At 33.2% G+C, this 16,565-nt stretch overlaps 1 protein-coding gene across 4 annotated transcripts in view; it reads left to right on the top strand.

Moving 5' to 3' along the window:
• The window catches only part of LOC124366380 (calmodulin-binding transcription activator 1), a 148,016-nt gene that overhangs the window by 113,789 nt on the left and 17,662 nt on the right, over nucleotides 1–16,565 (top strand). For 3 of the 4 annotated variants that reach the window (XM_046822891.1, XM_046822893.1, XM_046822894.1), the window contains exons 18-23: nucleotides 761–870; nucleotides 6,767–6,859; nucleotides 11,261–11,328; nucleotides 12,588–12,733; nucleotides 14,570–14,766; nucleotides 16,156–16,301. In XM_046822891.1, coding sequence (XP_046678847.1) covers nucleotides 761–870; nucleotides 6,767–6,859; nucleotides 11,261–11,328; nucleotides 12,588–12,733; nucleotides 14,570–14,766; nucleotides 16,156–16,301 — 760 coding nt within the window. The remainder of the gene's footprint in view (nucleotides 1–760; nucleotides 871–6,766; nucleotides 6,860–11,260; nucleotides 11,329–12,587; nucleotides 12,734–14,569; nucleotides 14,767–16,155; nucleotides 16,302–16,565) is intronic. The other variant, XM_046822895.1, reaches the window with a different exon arrangement.

The following is a 16,565-nucleotide window of genomic DNA, read 5'->3' as shown; positions in this document are numbered from 1 at the left end:
AGATGATAACAATCCGAGTATAACTACAGTTCTAGAGTGATAACAATCCTAGTATTAGCTACAGTTCCAGATGATAATAATCCGAGTATAACTACAGTTCTAGAGTGATAACAATCCTAGTATAACTAAGGACAGTTCCAGAGTGATAACAATCCTAGTATAAGGACAGTTCCAGAGTGATAACAATCAGTATCGGACAGAGAGTGATAACAATCCTAGTATAGACAGTACAGTTCAGAGTGATAACAATCCTAGTATAAGGACAGTTCCAGAGTGATAACAATCCTAGTATGACAGTTCTAGAGTGATAACAATCCGAGTATAACTACAGTTCTAGAGTGATAACAATCCTAGTATAACTACAGTTCTAGAGTGATAACAATCCTAGTTATAACTACAGTTCTAGAGTGATAACAATCCTAGTATAACTACAGTTCTAGAGTGATAACAATCGTTCTACAGAGTGATAACAATATTATAACCTACAGTATATAAGGACTTTTCTTTTGTATTTTAGAGTGATAACAATCCTAGTATAATTTTGGACAGTTCCAGAGTGATAACAATTATAATTTAATAACTTACAGTATTCCAGAGTAAATAACAATCCGAGTTGATAACTACAGCCCTATCTAGAGTGATAACACATTTCATTTCCAGTTCCAGAGTGATAACAATCCTAGTATAAGGACAGTTCCAGAGTTAATTTATCATTAATTTATCTCTTACTCCGTTACTAACCTGAGACATGTTGATACAGGTTTGAGCGCAGCATGTCCTTGCCCCTCAGTTCTCCCCACTCCGGCACCGACTCTGCCTACGACAGCGACATTGTCCACTCTCCGCCCCGTAGGATGGACTTTGCCCTCTGTAAGTCTCTACCCTCAATTTTGCCACCCTCCACTTTTTCAGCTATATTTCTACTTCAAGTTGCAGTAAAACTATTACTAATTTTAATAAATCTACTGCAAAGAAATGGTTATTAACCTAATGAACTAATTAAAATTGGAATTTTTAGTGGAAAATAATCAGGTAGATAATCTTGGCAGTAGGCTGAAAATTTAAACTATTTTGACAAAATATTTTCTCTCAGTCATTTGATTTTGTGAAGGATTTTATATTTTCACTCTCCACCCACAATTAAACTTTCACCTTATCTAGTTATTCATCTTTATGATCGCTCTATACAACTGAATACATTTATATGTAGACAAACACATTTGTTTTGTAGTGAATAAGAGACTCGTAAAATACTCGTGAAATATTAATTTGATTTTTTTAAATTTATTTTAATTAATTCAAACTACCTTTAAAAATATTCAAAAAATACTTGTACTTTTAAACAGAGGTAAACATTTGGTTTTGTTCATTCGATGGCTGATTCAGGGATCAGAAATAATACTGTTTATGCATAATAGTTTTTATTATCAGGTAATATAAAAATACGTACTTTTGAATGTAAAAATACTGGAGAAAGCACAGTAAGCTTTTGATATTAAATTGTCATGTACTGTTTAGTATTATACATACACAAAAGACCCCATATTTTTAGGATTTCATTCAATCACAAGTTACGTTTGCAGATTTACGTGAAATTAAATTTTAGTTTTAAGTAGACATATTTTGACAGTTATTTTAAACAGATAATTTGCTATTTGTAGTACATGGTTTATTAAATGCTATGAATTAAAATATTCTTTTTGAAAAAGATTATAATAAAAACAAATTAACCTCATTACCATAAACAGTTTGCGATTTATTTACCATAACTCCTGTTGCTAAACCACTCACTAAACTTGAACAATTCTCATAACTAAAACATTCATATTGTCACCATTCATTTTGTAAAATTTGAACCGTAATTGACTGTGTGAAAGATAAACACGCCACTACCAACCACTACTACCACCACAACCATCACTACCACCGGCGGGAGGTAAGTGGGCATGTGGCTTTAGCTTACCCACCCCGATACGCAAAAGAGCGGACCCTAGTGCATTGGTAGACATGAACCAGATATCTCCGTTTACATTGGCTGTCGTTGTTATTTCAATACTTTCTTGACTCTTCGTGTTTTGCATTTGGTTTTGTCTTTATACATATTTATTATTATACACACTTCAGACTGCACAAAGCTTTTACAACCTAAGGAACGGAAACGCTTCACTAAGTTATACGTTTATTTGAACCAAATTATTTTATAGAAATATTTGTAGATTTATTTTTGGAATTGAATTTTAAGAATTTTGTTGGATATTATTATAAATGAAAAAATAATTATAATAACTTATTTTTATCTGTAGTCATTTAAACCAATCAAGATTTTTGTATATAATTAAATTATAGCTGTGTTTGATAAAACATGGTTTACGTAACAAACCTGTACAAAAAGTCTTGTTTATGGAAAATTTTATTACATGTACAAGAAGCATTAAAAATATTTTAAAAAGAAAATCGTAATAACAATTTTCCAATAATTTTAAGAATAAATAGCACCTTAGCTAGTAATATACAATATTAAATGCCCGATTTTGACAGAAGTAAAATATAAAAAATACCATACTTGTTGGATTATTGCAATAATGTTTTGTTTTAATGCCACGATTCCCAAAAAAATTGTATTACTTACTATGTGTGAGTACAGTCTCGTGTACCTGGTTTAAAATCTTGAAAAAATTTAACATACAACTAACCATAGATGTACCAAACCAAGTTATACTTGTTCTATTTTGAGTATTAATTTATCATTTAAAGAATCTAGATTCATTTACAAAATTGTCCATTTAATGTACTGTCTAAAGAAAGAAGCATTCGTACCTTAAACTGTAGTTAAAAACACAACTTCTCATGAGAACTGTTGCCAAATATTACAGTTAAATCTTTACTCCCTCTTTTCCTGAATTTATAGTAACTTGTATTCTATACACAATACTATCTACAATGGGACAATTACGTGGCAAGTGAATCCAGTTTACATAATCATAATACTTGTAAAAATATTATTAGGAACTTAAAGGGCAGTTTGAAATCTGCTTACAGTTTGTTTGAATAATAAACTGCATTGCATAGAAAAAAATTCTGAGCAGTAGTCCAAGATGGCTTGAAATAGTATCAGTTCTTCCTAAAGATGCTTAAAAGAGAAAATAACCCTAATAATTTTCTTTTTTTCATGGGTTAGTGTAATTATAAATGGAAGTGCTATAAATATATATTATGTATACAGAAATAATTTTTTTATAATTAAAACTTAACTATAAAAGTAATTTTAATTGACTTTATTTCTACAAGGGCTATCCAGAAAGTAGATTACATGTAACTCTGTAGCCACTAGGGGCGGGACTGTTGCGGCCATTTTGATGTCAGGGCACTTCTCTGTTCAGTGGCTATCCAGCCGTGCTAGTGAGAGGTTACAATCACTCGTTGTTTTACAATAACAATTTCAAATGTGTGACGCAATTGAAAATTTTGCGAGTTGTGAAGTGCGGTCAGTAATACGGTTTTTGTTGGCAAGCACAATAAACCAATTGAAATTTATCGAAAACTCTGTGAAGTTTATGGAAACGATGTGATTACTGAAGGTGGAGTGTGTCAGTGGTGCATTAGGTTTAAAAATGGCCGAACTAATGTGCATGATGACGAATGCAGTGGACGGCCAAGCATTGTAACCGATGAAATTGTCTCTAAAGTCAATGAGAAGATTAAAAAGGACTGCCGATTCACAATAACAGAACTCTCTCTTAGTTTTCCTCAAATTTCAGGGAGTTTTGTATGCAGAAGTTAGGTTACCATAAATTTAATGCAAGATGGGTACCGAAAATCTTAACAGAAACCTATAAAAATCGGCAGCTTCATTGACATTTTTGGACACGTACGAAAAAGATGACTCGCTGATTGATCAAATCATTACAGGAGACGAGACTTGGGTATAACACGTGAATTGCTAAACCAAATGATGGCGCTTTGATGATGACAGGAACTGCTGGAGGGTATGACCTGGTTTTAGTCTCAAGCGGCAGAATTTTATAACGTTGGAATTTAAAAACTAGTTCAATGGTAAGATGAGTGCCTAAATTTGTTGACTATGTTGAAAAATAGTATTTTAGTGTCACTTTCAGATGTATATAATACAATTTTATTCTAGTACTTCGTTTTTTGTTTGGATCAAAACGTAACCTACTTTCTGGATAGCCCTCGTACTATGTGCGTGTTCCCGTTTATAAATATTAATTATTATTTTTCCACAGTGACCTTTGCTGGATATTGTTTTTTTACAAGCATTCTTGTTTAATGCAACTCATCTCCATCATAACGCTTGTAGTTGTATACTCTTATATGAAAACAAATTGATTTATTCGTTTTTAATCCATGGACTGTTTTAGCTATCAGAAATACAGCATATTGTTGAGAAACCTTTGAATGTAAAACAAATTTTAGTAGATAAGGTTTAGCCATGTGAATAGCACACATTTTCGCTTTTTCTTTGAAAATCATATTCTTACCTGCATTCATACAATGTTTAACTGTGTTTTGCAAGCTTTCCAGTACATGAATACCTCATCTTGTTAACTGCACATTATTTTAACTGGTTCAGTCCGTAGGCTTAGAATTTATATATTGTTCTTGAACATATTGGAGATTATGATTAGAAATGAGATACTCTCACTGCATCATCCTAGTCTTGGTTTTTTGATAGCTTATTGTGATTGTATTCTACCTTTTTGCATTTTCAGATTACTCGGCTCTATGTTTTTGCACTCAATTTTTATCAGTACACTAGTGCCCTCACAACTCACTCTGTAATTGACGCAATTGTAATTATTGTTGGTAAAAATAATGAGACTTTGTATTTTAACGTTTTATAAAAAAAATTTGTGTTGAGGAAAATTCGTTTAACATAATAGTTAGGGTATGATTGCTTGTACAAATTAGTTATGAAAGTCCGGTACTTATTCTTTCTCATATTTTCAAAAATGACTCACTATTTGTTCACTCAAAGCACACGTTCAAAAATGAAAAATTTGTGGTGGGAGTCAGAAGTGAGGGGGTATCAAAAGGGTTACAATTATATCTGAGATAATTTTTTCTCAGATTATATTTTTCCTAGCTTGATCCACTTAAAACTAACCGTTATACACATAAATAATCGTTATATCAACATCGGATAGCTAGGTAAAGCAAGAGAAAATCCCCACTTTCAGGATCTGTGTATGGTTAGCCGAGGCTGATTTATTATTTATTAACCCATCTGACAATTTGTTGTAAGTGTATCAAGCTAGGAAATATATGATCAATGAAAAAAATTAACATTTTATATTTTTAACACTTTTCATACCGTCCCATTTCTACCTCTGCCAAAACTAGCACGTCTGATGATCAACTTGTTTCATAGAAAACCCAGGTATAGGTGCTTATATAATGCAAATTGGCTAAGCTCCTGGACAATTTGATGCCACATTGAACGTAGACTTATCCGGCGTGTCTCTTAACATAACAGTCAATTCTGTATCTGTACAGCGAACTGCACAAGTTTATTTCACGCGGATGATGACATGTAACGTATTTTAACTGGCTTGTGAGGCTTTTGCGCAGGCTTACATCGGTTATTTATGTTATTGTGTGCATTTTAAAAGCTGCAAACTTGGCAAGAAAGAAAAACTACTACACGTTACAAGTGACATCTTAAAAGTACAAGCAGTCAGGTAGGAAATGTTTAAGTCGTGCCTTTACACACAGAGAATATTTTTATTTTTGTCACTATAGATGAAAAAAACTATATCAGATAGTCGGTTTTGTATTATATTCAATTTTTTTTAAAGATCAATATTCACGAATTAAAATTTTCTTTTGAGAAACATCTAAATGTTATTTCTCACCAAAGTAATACACTATCTCAATTTGGAATAATGAGCAATACGTTAAATCAAATCCAACTCAACCACTTTGTGCTTATTGCTCCAACAACTGGGCAACTATTTTATAAACACTAAATTTATTTATTTTTTTAATATTACGAATTGCAATACCTGGACCTCTGTAAGAATACAATCAGCGCGTTTCCTTTTACCACAAAGGTATCCCTGAACTGTGTCAACAGATATAACAAATTAATTCTTTAAATTAAAACTTAAAAGATTCTTTTCCACAATCAAAATTAAAAGTGATCTTTCATTTTATGTCTGAGTTTATGTTTTTTATTCAATGAAAAAATATAGGTACAAATTGAAAAATAGGTTGACATTCAGATTAACATTTGGACATGCATTCTCATATTAAAAGCACCTGAATTCATTTGTGCACCTGATGAGACAATGAGAACCTAAGCAACAGTATAATTTGTAGTCTAGGTGTGTCTGATGTCAAAACATCTTATATAGAGAGTTCATTTTGAGCTTCTTTGTTGCCGACTTCAACAGATGAACTTGACTGAGTCAAGTCTGTTACAGCATCAGATTACAAATTCTGCTCTAATAAGAAGGTGAACTGGAGGTAAACTCAAAATTCATATTGAATCAATGAACCATTCCCACCATAGTTACGTTACGTGCAAATTCTACCTGAACATCGCAAACCGTTTAATTGATTGAATAGGTAATATATGCAGTCACGTTAATGGAACACTAAGTATTTTACGTAAAATATTTGTGAATGTCCAATGAAATGCTGACACAATTCACGGATACTCTGTACATACACACTTCGATGAGTGAGAGTGAGGTGTGAGGGGGGGCCAGTGTGTTGACGGCTTGTAGAGCACTAGTGTTGCTAGGTGAGGTGACCTCGGGCCCTCGTAGTGAGTCGCCCATTATTGACGTGGAGCTACTCTCCGATGAAGATGCTCACGCCAACAATGACACAGTCGGTATGTACCTTGTCACTCTCTCTAGTGCGTACATTCGTAAGTGCTGAGTGTTAGTGGTCGTTTCGCTCTAAGTAACTAGTTTTTAAGCGTTTTACGAATTCAGCGTGTGCGGGTATAATTTATAATATGAAATAAAACACGAGTTTATATAGTTGTTTGATGACTTAACCTCTTAACGGTTTTCTTTTTTCCTTCAACTGTTACAATTTTTAATCAAAAAAGTATTTATTGTTTTTTTAAATCTGTTATTTTTATATATTGCCACTAAGACATTTTCAATATACATTTTCGTGTCAACATAACGCAAACAAATCCAATCGTGTATTTGTGCATCGGATATTTGCATGGTACAATGAACACTAGAAATAAAACGATACATTACTCCAGGACGGATGACATGCAACTACACGCAATAGCTGTCTGCAGTGTGCGGCTACGGGAACTCACCAAGGTGCAAACACTCATGACAGAGAACCAAGGAAGTGCTGATATCTAGTAGAAAATGCCAGAACTACTTCCGTGATGTGCGTTAGTCATAGAAAGGCTTCTTGCGCAATATTACTACAAGCAACAGAATAAAACAGGAACAATATAACAATGCGTGATATTACGTCAGTATCACACTTTTACACAATCGCTATGAATGTAATACTACTACGTCAAAAACCGTTAAGGGGTTAATTTACATGTATACTTGGCTAAGTCAAAGTTCAGGAAACCTATGAAAAAAATCAAACTACCCAAGATTTTTGTTTATTCACTTTATTATTATTATTGTATAGAAATGTCAAGAGACCTGGAGAACAATTTGATCGATTCAAAAATTTAGAACTACTAACAATGTTTGAATTATCCAAATTTGATTGTACAAGCAATACTGTTAGTTTTATACATATGATATTGAGAAGATAAAATAGTTTAAGAGTTGTATATGACTCCACTTGTCAGATCATCCTATCTCACAGTGAATAAGACCATGCTATGATTATTTCAAACTTATATCAGCTGATTATTTTTTTATTTTTAATGACTAACTAGCGGGCCCGGCGCGCTTTGCTGCGCATTTCAATAATTTTTTGCAAAAGTTGCCCGCGGCTTCGCACGCAATTTCCCGTTGAAAACAGTACACTATATTCACTTATTCTTTTTCTATCACATTCTAAACATTGCTGAGATAATTGATAGTCGTTCCATCGTGAGCCTCTTGGGCGTATTATGAAGGTATGTACCATATTCCTGCCTCTATCTAGCTGTTACCCAGGGCTTCGCACGCAAATCTTAAGAACCGAAGTCCTTATATTACTTAGTAAATTTTTTTTTTTACTATAATAAATTTTAGATTAAATTAGTTATATCTCCGATGCCACGATTGAGCTTGCTTTGTTGTCTCGATCGAGAGAATATGTACACACGGAGTTTTGAGAACCATACTTCTGTCAAAAAAAACAACTAAGGTTGATTTTATAACATTCTTTATATTTGTAGCCAACGTAAGATAGTAATTATGATATCTGCATTACTCTTCTGATCAAGCATGAGCATGGTTTATATTAAATAAATATTGCAGTTAAAGGTGAATTTTTACGTCAAATTTGAATTGTATTATCTGGATAGTAAAGTCTATGTTTAACAGTGATTGCAAAAAACAGTTTAAACAAAATTTGTCGTTTCTCTTAAGCTTACTCTATGCTTTAAAACTATAAGTGTAATATATGTTTACAAAGAACAGCTGATTAAAAATTTGAAAAGACGTTAACATATGTTTGCTGCAATGCATTTCTTATGGGTATTTCTGTAACCAGTGGGGCGGAATCCTGAATCGGGAAAGGGATGGGCATAGCTTATAAACCTTCTCCGTGGAAAAATACATATACGTACAAATTTTCATCATGATCGGTCCAATAGTTCACGATTCCATAAAGGACAAACATACAAACATTCATTTTTATATATATAGAAGTGGAACATTTTGGGATGGAGGGTTATTTAATGTTATAATGTGGCATCTAGCAATGTTAGTGTAGGAATGCTGAATGTTTGTCATTGAGCTATCATTGTTAACTGTTGTATTGAATTGTACCCATTTTTGTTCTTAGATTAATTTATAACTTAGTTTAGATTTCTACTTAAGTACGATTACTAAGTAGAATAAAACTGTGTAAATATATTGTATTCATTACAAATCTTTTTTTATTTTTTGGGAATAATAATGTATTTAGTTGAATTTTGTAGTATATGATGTTATAAAATTCACATATAATAAATTAAGTACTGTATTCTGTTTTAATTCTGAAATTAAATTTAAAAAATACAATTATTTGGAATTTCCTGTATAAGGAAGAACCATCATAAAGAAACATTGGTACTAGGTTATTCATTATTTGTCTTTGTAAAGTCAATAGAGGATTCTAAAATGAATATGAGTAAAGACAAGGGTAACAAAAATTCATTAGCTTTTTTTCTTTTGGATGCAATTGACAAGTAATTGGTTGTAATTTACAATAAATTACTCATATTAACTAACTGCTTTTCATGTAAATGTAGGCATACAAAATTTTAATATGTTTAGTGTAAAAAGTTTGTTTTCCATTTTATGTACTGTGTAGTTGTAATGAAATAAGAACCTCAAGATCGCTTCATTGTATTTTTGGATTTGGTCGAGGTAAGGAAATTTAATTGTCACTTGAGTCCAAAATTAACACAACAAAAGTGCTAATAAACTCCTCAGGAGTCTTCACTTCTGGCTGGTTCGTACCTTCCAGTTAAACCTTTAATGGGCACAGCAAAAACCTATGTGTCACTTAAATCTGGGCAACCTTATGGATGTCCAGGAGCGGCACATCACTAACCGTAAATGTCGAGATTCTGGAGTGCAAGGGTTGATCGATAGATCTAGTCTACTGCGGGAGATGATTGTTGGAGTTGATGGGGTTCGTTCCCTAACCATCAGAGGTTCTTGCTAGCCTCAACAAGGGTGTGCCACTCTCTGCCTACTTTGACTGGAGGGGCTGGTTCAGAGCTGGTCTCTTCTTTCAAGGAGACATGACCTGTGATTAGTGCCCTAAACTCTTCCTCATGGATCTCTACAGGAGGCGGCCCCTACCCCCAACCTTACCCATCCAGAAAATCCCGTCACTCTGGAAGCAGCACAAAGGTCCATTTAGGACTAAGTGCAATTTCTCAGCTACTCGGCCTAAGAGAACAAAAAAAACACCGTTCAAAATAATAGAAACCAAATCTGAAACTATTATATTTATTTGTCTCAATTTGGATTTGTTTAGCATTATTACTTCTGGTAATATTCATGATACTCTAAAGAAGGTTGTAAGCTTCTCAATTAAAAATTTCAGTATGGTAGCCTAAGGTTGCAGCTATTCCACGTAATGGATACTCAGGCCTTGCCTATGACATGTTGTGGTTCATAGTTTCAGAGTGAATCTCTCAACGGGTTTTGTCATTTCAACCTCACTGTAAGTACTACTGGAGAATTTCTGTTGTGTGGGCTCTGGTGTATTGAGCTCAACTTCTTTGTGTTATTTCCATCACCACAAAGAAGAAAATCAGCCTGTTTCAAATTAAGCTGGGAATTCTTGCGAAAGCATTTTTCATCAGTATTAACCACTGGAATTGGAAACCTTAAATATTAATGTTGTACACCTCTAGGTCCTGAAAAGACTGAGAGAGTTAAGTTTTTTGAACAAAACTCAATTTTGGAATAACTACTCAAGAGTTTTTATTTATTTTTTCAAAATTTGTCATTTTCAAACTTCAAATTGAACTGGCCTTTTTAACTGCCATCAACAGGATGTGTTCAAACATTGTTATGGAACAACACAACTTCCTGCCTAAACATTCCTCTCCTTTTGTTTCGAATTGCACGCTGAAGTTTTGCCCCATTGTTACCACGTATGGACACATTTTTTTAAATTTCCTCTAATTGATGAAATTCAACTTGCTAAATGTTTCTCGTGGTAAAAAATAGGTAACAGAATGAGTCTAACAGTTAGTTGTTTGTAACTAATCACAGGAATTAGAAAATGAAAAAGCCAAACCATATAAAAAAACCATCGCATATAAAAAAAATAATATCTAAACATTGTGGTTATGTAGAATAAAATCTTACTTACAAATATACCATGCAGTAAGCTTGTTTTACAAATTTTATTTGCCCCTGAATACAAAAGTAGTTTTTAGATCTTATATTGATCCGCAGATTGCTGCTTTAGTAAATTAACCGATAAAAAAGTCATCAAGCCGTCTTCTGGCCAATTATTTATAAATAAATTCTATCAACAAGAGTTGAATAAATCAACTTGTTAATTGAACTTGTCAAAACTAGAATGTCTGAAACAATCTGCTCTCGTTTTTGCCAGGTTCTCATATTTATTTTTTGTGTTTCAGGGGAACAAGAGGTGCGAGTGCTGACATTGGCAGAACAAATCATCGCAGCCATGCCCGACAGGATCAAGGTAATTATTAGTTCACTCAATTATCAATGGGTTTGTAGTTTGTTCAGCATGTAAACTCTGCAGAATCTGAAGGCATGATGAAGTAAAAGATTGGGATTCCTAAGATATCAGTTCAATTGAAAATCTGTGGTGGACCATGGTGGAAAGAAAAATAGGTGTGACAGCCTGGCGGTCTAGTTTCGTCCACCGCCACTGCGCAAGACATCACTCATGGAGTACATGGTGTAGCGGCTACCTCTGTTTGGCCAGGAAGTTTTACGTTTATGCTAATTGTACGACTATTTCAATATATAGGGGTGTAATAAAAGTCCAGCACGGGCTTGATAATTCCCGAATGGTTACAGGTAAAGCGATAAAACTTGGTAAATCATTACTGCACCTATGCATATTCATGATATTCATCTGAAATTATATCCGAATCACAGAAACTCTTTGACATTGATCAAACTCAAATTCTTTATTGCCAGAATATCTTCACAGTGTAAAGCAGTGTCAGAAACAAATTCAGCATAAACAATCATCTATGATATACATCGCCTAGGCCTAACAAGTGTATATCCAATTATAGCGAAACAATCACTGATGTCATATGGGCTGATATTAATCAATAGCATTTTACACTTTTCTTGAAACAATTAATTTCAAGAGATTTAAGGTGATAAGGAAGAGAGTTGTAGAGTTTAATGCGTGTTTCAGCAAAACAATTCAAAGTGGTTTTAAGACAACATTGAGATATTCTAAGAGAATTTGAGTTTCTAATCATACGGTTATCAACAGATCTATTTGAAGGCATGGGATGTAAATTTCTTTTTGTATACAATAGACAACTAAAATATACAGTACAGGTACTGTACGAATACCATACTTTGTAAATAAAGGTTTACAGTAAGTCCTTATGTTTATATTAGCTACAATCTTGATTGCACGTTTTTGTAAAATTAATAATTTTGTTGTGTTACAATTAATTGCCCCATACAATAATTTCATAAGATAAGAAACTATGAAGGTAGGCATAGTAGACAGTAATGAGGATGTCTGTAGTTACAATATATCTTAGCGTAATTAATATAAAAATACTCTTAGACTCTTTATTGCTTTATTGATCGAAGTTAGATTCACCTGGATTCAGAAAGCGGTTGTGTAACAGGAATGGATGTATCGCTGCACATCGCAACCATTTCAAAGGGAGTTATGTTATTCGTCAATGAACGTTTACTTTTTTAAACTCCATCAATATTGACGGAGACTGATTGTCACAGAATGAGAGCGAGGACATGATGCTGCTGCTCAGCAATCAGTCTGTTGAGGTGATGGAGTCTCCCCTACTCCTGGACGAGCCACCCTCCTCATCATCCTCCTGCTGCTTCGACACAAACAACGAGTTCAACTTCGACCATAACTACAGGTCAGTGATTTCTGTCCGGTTTCCTCGTTTCTCTATAACTCATTGCAGATCGTGTTGTTTGAGACAGTTCACCTTAACTAGATTGTTATGTCGCTGCACATTGGGCGAACTGTAATACCAGAGAGAGAGAGAATCATCTTTATTCCATGAAATATATAATACATTAAATGTATATGAATAGCGTCAGTACTAATACTAAAATATGATTTTCTAAACCTAACCTAAAAATAATATTTACATTTTTTAATACATTGATTGTATTAAAACTATTGCCTCAATTAATTTCTGGCCTCATCTACCAATCATTAATAAAGTAAAGTGCTGGCTCTTAATTTTTATTTCAAATTTGGCTTTTTTTATTTCCTCAGGTAAATAATTTACTTTTCCCCAATTCATTAATAAAGTAAATTGTGCTTTGTTCGCAAGATACTCTATAAATTAAAAAAGTTTATTTCAAATTTGTTATAATTAGAGTTTCTTTTTTGATTTCCTCAGGTAAATAATTTAGAAATTTTTTCCCCATATAATTAGTTTTCATTTCATTAATCAGTAAGATAGCTGTCAAATTGTGTTTGTCAGCGATAATTGTCCTGTAGCTGTCATGTAAAATGTAAAATAAATAAATAAATAACATAAACTACTCAAACATACCTTTGAAAACAGCTTGAACAAATTGAAGTAATTTTCACATTTAAAAAATAGTCAAATTTAAACATGGAATTCAATAAATTTTTAAAGTGATAATAGAAATAAAACTTTAAGAACAGTTAAATTTGATACAACACATGTTTTCAAAAGCATTTCATTCTCTTCAATTCAAAAGAACTTATAGTGTAAAACTTATAACTAATAGTTCTTCAAATACTTTTCAACAAAGTCTAAAGAATAAAGAAAACGTTAAAATCGACAACTAAAACAAAAATGCAAGAAGAAAAATGAAAATTGTATTATTGGAGTGTTTGTTTTAAAATTAATTAAATAATTCCAATACAAAAGGGCTTCTACACTGTTAAGTCAAATTAAAATATTCATAATTTCTTGTAACCAGGTAAATTCCTTTTGAAGCTAAAGAAATAAGTTGCATACTTCCTTTTATAGGTACTGTACAATATATTTTAAACAAATTTTGACAGTGAGAAGTCTTTACATAATGAAAGTTTTAACTCAAACTTATAAAAGAATACAGTCCAATCACTTTATCTCCTATTATAACTGCACAACACGTTACAGTCATTCTCTACCTGTGCCTATACACACAGTAACCCATTTTAAAACATATTTCTTTCTCTTAAAACAGTCACCATTTTTTTTTATAAACTGCCCCTAACATGGAGGGAGACTACTACATGAAAGGTTTTCAAAAAACTATTATGGATATATATGCAAAGTGAAATTTATACTTTTGACGATTTTGTCCGAATTCACCAGAAAATAATTAAGATGTGAAAATCATACTTCAACTAGATTTAGCTATACGTTTTGAGTGTTTTAGTTATGTTCATTGTTATTTAGTATTTAGTGTTTTTGTATCTTGACGAGCCTTATAACAGTGTAATGTTCTATTGGGTTAATCAATCGTTTAATTTCATTTCTAAGTGTGTTTGGAAGAAAATACTTCACACTATTTTCACAGTTATGTATACAGAGTGACAGTACTGCAGTGGCATCAGAAGAAAATATGTTACTTTTGCAGACACAGCTGCAAAATATGTATATATTTTTTACTGCTTTCATTTTAATGATAGAGAAAAGACATAGTTTTTTTTGTAAACAATATTGTCTATTTTTGAACTAGTATCCAACCACTGTACACCTGACATGTTCCAACATGTGTAGGTATTACGACGTGAGCACGCCTAGCTCCAGTCTGAGCCCAGCCTCGTCTAGTTGCCTCCCCTCCCCCTCTCCGTCCTCGTTCGCCCTCCCCGACTCCCCCTCTCCACCCCCCACCACTGCCGACTTCTGTGAGTTCTTCCACGCCTCCTCCAACAGTCTCTTCTTCGAGAAGGACTTCTCCAATTTGACACTGTCCGGTAGGTGACCTTCTCCTATAATTTTGTCATCCGGGAGAGATTTGTGTGTTTTATACCCTTTGAGTAAACATGCTGTGAATTTAAGATCATATGGTATTAAAAACTATTACAGCAAATATTAGTTAGTTTTTATTATTCAACAAAAAGTATTAAACTCAAGCATATAATTAAAATACAAACACAGAATGTTGAAAATCGTTTTTGTTTTAACACCTATAAATAACAACTTAACTTTACTATCCTAATAAGCAAACATAACAGAATAAGTATTAATTAATAAATAAGAAATTACCTCATATATTACGAACCGATTTCCGGATCTTCTTTGCCCCTTCGTTAACAGCTGGTAGTACAAGTTATAGTTGCCCTAAATATTATGTTCTACATTCATTTGTCTTAAAATAAGTCATTCCTAGTACTTTTTAAATTTTGCAGCAGCCTTATAAATTCATGTAAAAATTATAATGTAATTAATCAATAGTGACCCTTCCCAGACACAAGCTATGCTTATGTGGAAGTACATTTCAGTAAATAACTAATAGCAGAAGCTAATGTATTTGTTACATATAAGTCAAAATAGCTGGTATCAATGTTACGTATATTAGAACGAATGAAATAAATTATTTTTGATTTGATGTAAGGATTTAAATTATTTTCACTATACACATCACGCGGTGACAAAATTCACAGCTTCCTAGTCATTTCAGCAATAGCACTTTACCAGTTACCAAATACATTTATTGTCATATGACAACTACAAGTTGTGTGCAATATCTTACAATTAATTGCTATAACAAAACCATTAGTCAAAAACAACAAGGGTCTTAGATTCATTCAATGATAAAAGAAATCACCCTAGACAGAGGAATCCAATTAAGAGAATCAGTGTTAAGCGCAAATGTAATACATCTACGCTAAAAACTCCACCACTGAGTAAAAGCACCCCGCAACCAAGTGCTCCCTCAATTTTAACTTGAATTCCGATTTGTTTTGGATGAACTTTAGGCAATCAGGAAGCCTCCAAAAACACCTGGCACAGACATTAAGAGGCAAACCTTCAGCCAAAGCCGAGTAATGTCTGTCGGAGGTTCATACGTGATCGGGTGTTGTGCTCGTGTTCCGCAGAGCCATCAATGACAGATACACTGTGGAAATATTGACAAATAATCTCTTTCCACCAGAAGGAATTGAATACACGTCTGCTAAATCTAAATGACAAAAATGTTTGTCATAGTAAAACAATAGAAAAAATGTTTCATTTAAGTCGTTTGAATATTTTAAACACATCTAAATGGAGCAATAATTAATTAATGCTTTTATTTTTCTTAGAAATTTGGATTTTCCAGTTATAATGATTAGTTAACTCATTCAAAACTTGGATGTGGACAGATCGGGAGCAGAGGGAGCTGTACGAGGCAGCTAAGATCATCCAGAAGGCGTACCGCTCGTACAAGGGCCGCAAGAAGCTGGAGGAGCAGGACAAAGAGCGTGCAGCTGCCATCTTGATACAGAACTACTATCGCAGATATAAACAGGTACAGTTTCAGATGGCACTGGAAAGTTGGAAATGTGATAGCTTTTTTTGTAATAGGAGCATAATGGCATTAACCAATTTTCAGTTTTATTCTATGAAAACCTTCTCATGAAAAATTTAAGTTCTCGAAAACTGTTTGAATAAAACCTGGGTTTCCTTACTGAATATATAGCTTTAACCTGTTGAGGAGTACTGACGGATATAACCGTCGACCTACCTAGGGTCTACTACTTAAGTAGGCAAAATTATCATTAATGGACTCCAA

This window comes from Homalodisca vitripennis, chromosome 7 (genome assembly GCF_021130785.1).
Source record: "Homalodisca vitripennis isolate AUS2020 chromosome 7, UT_GWSS_2.1, whole genome shotgun sequence".
In the NCBI taxonomy this organism is placed as follows: domain Eukaryota; kingdom Metazoa; phylum Arthropoda; class Insecta; order Hemiptera; family Cicadellidae; genus Homalodisca; species Homalodisca vitripennis.
This window is presented reverse-complemented; position numbering and strand designations above follow the sequence as displayed.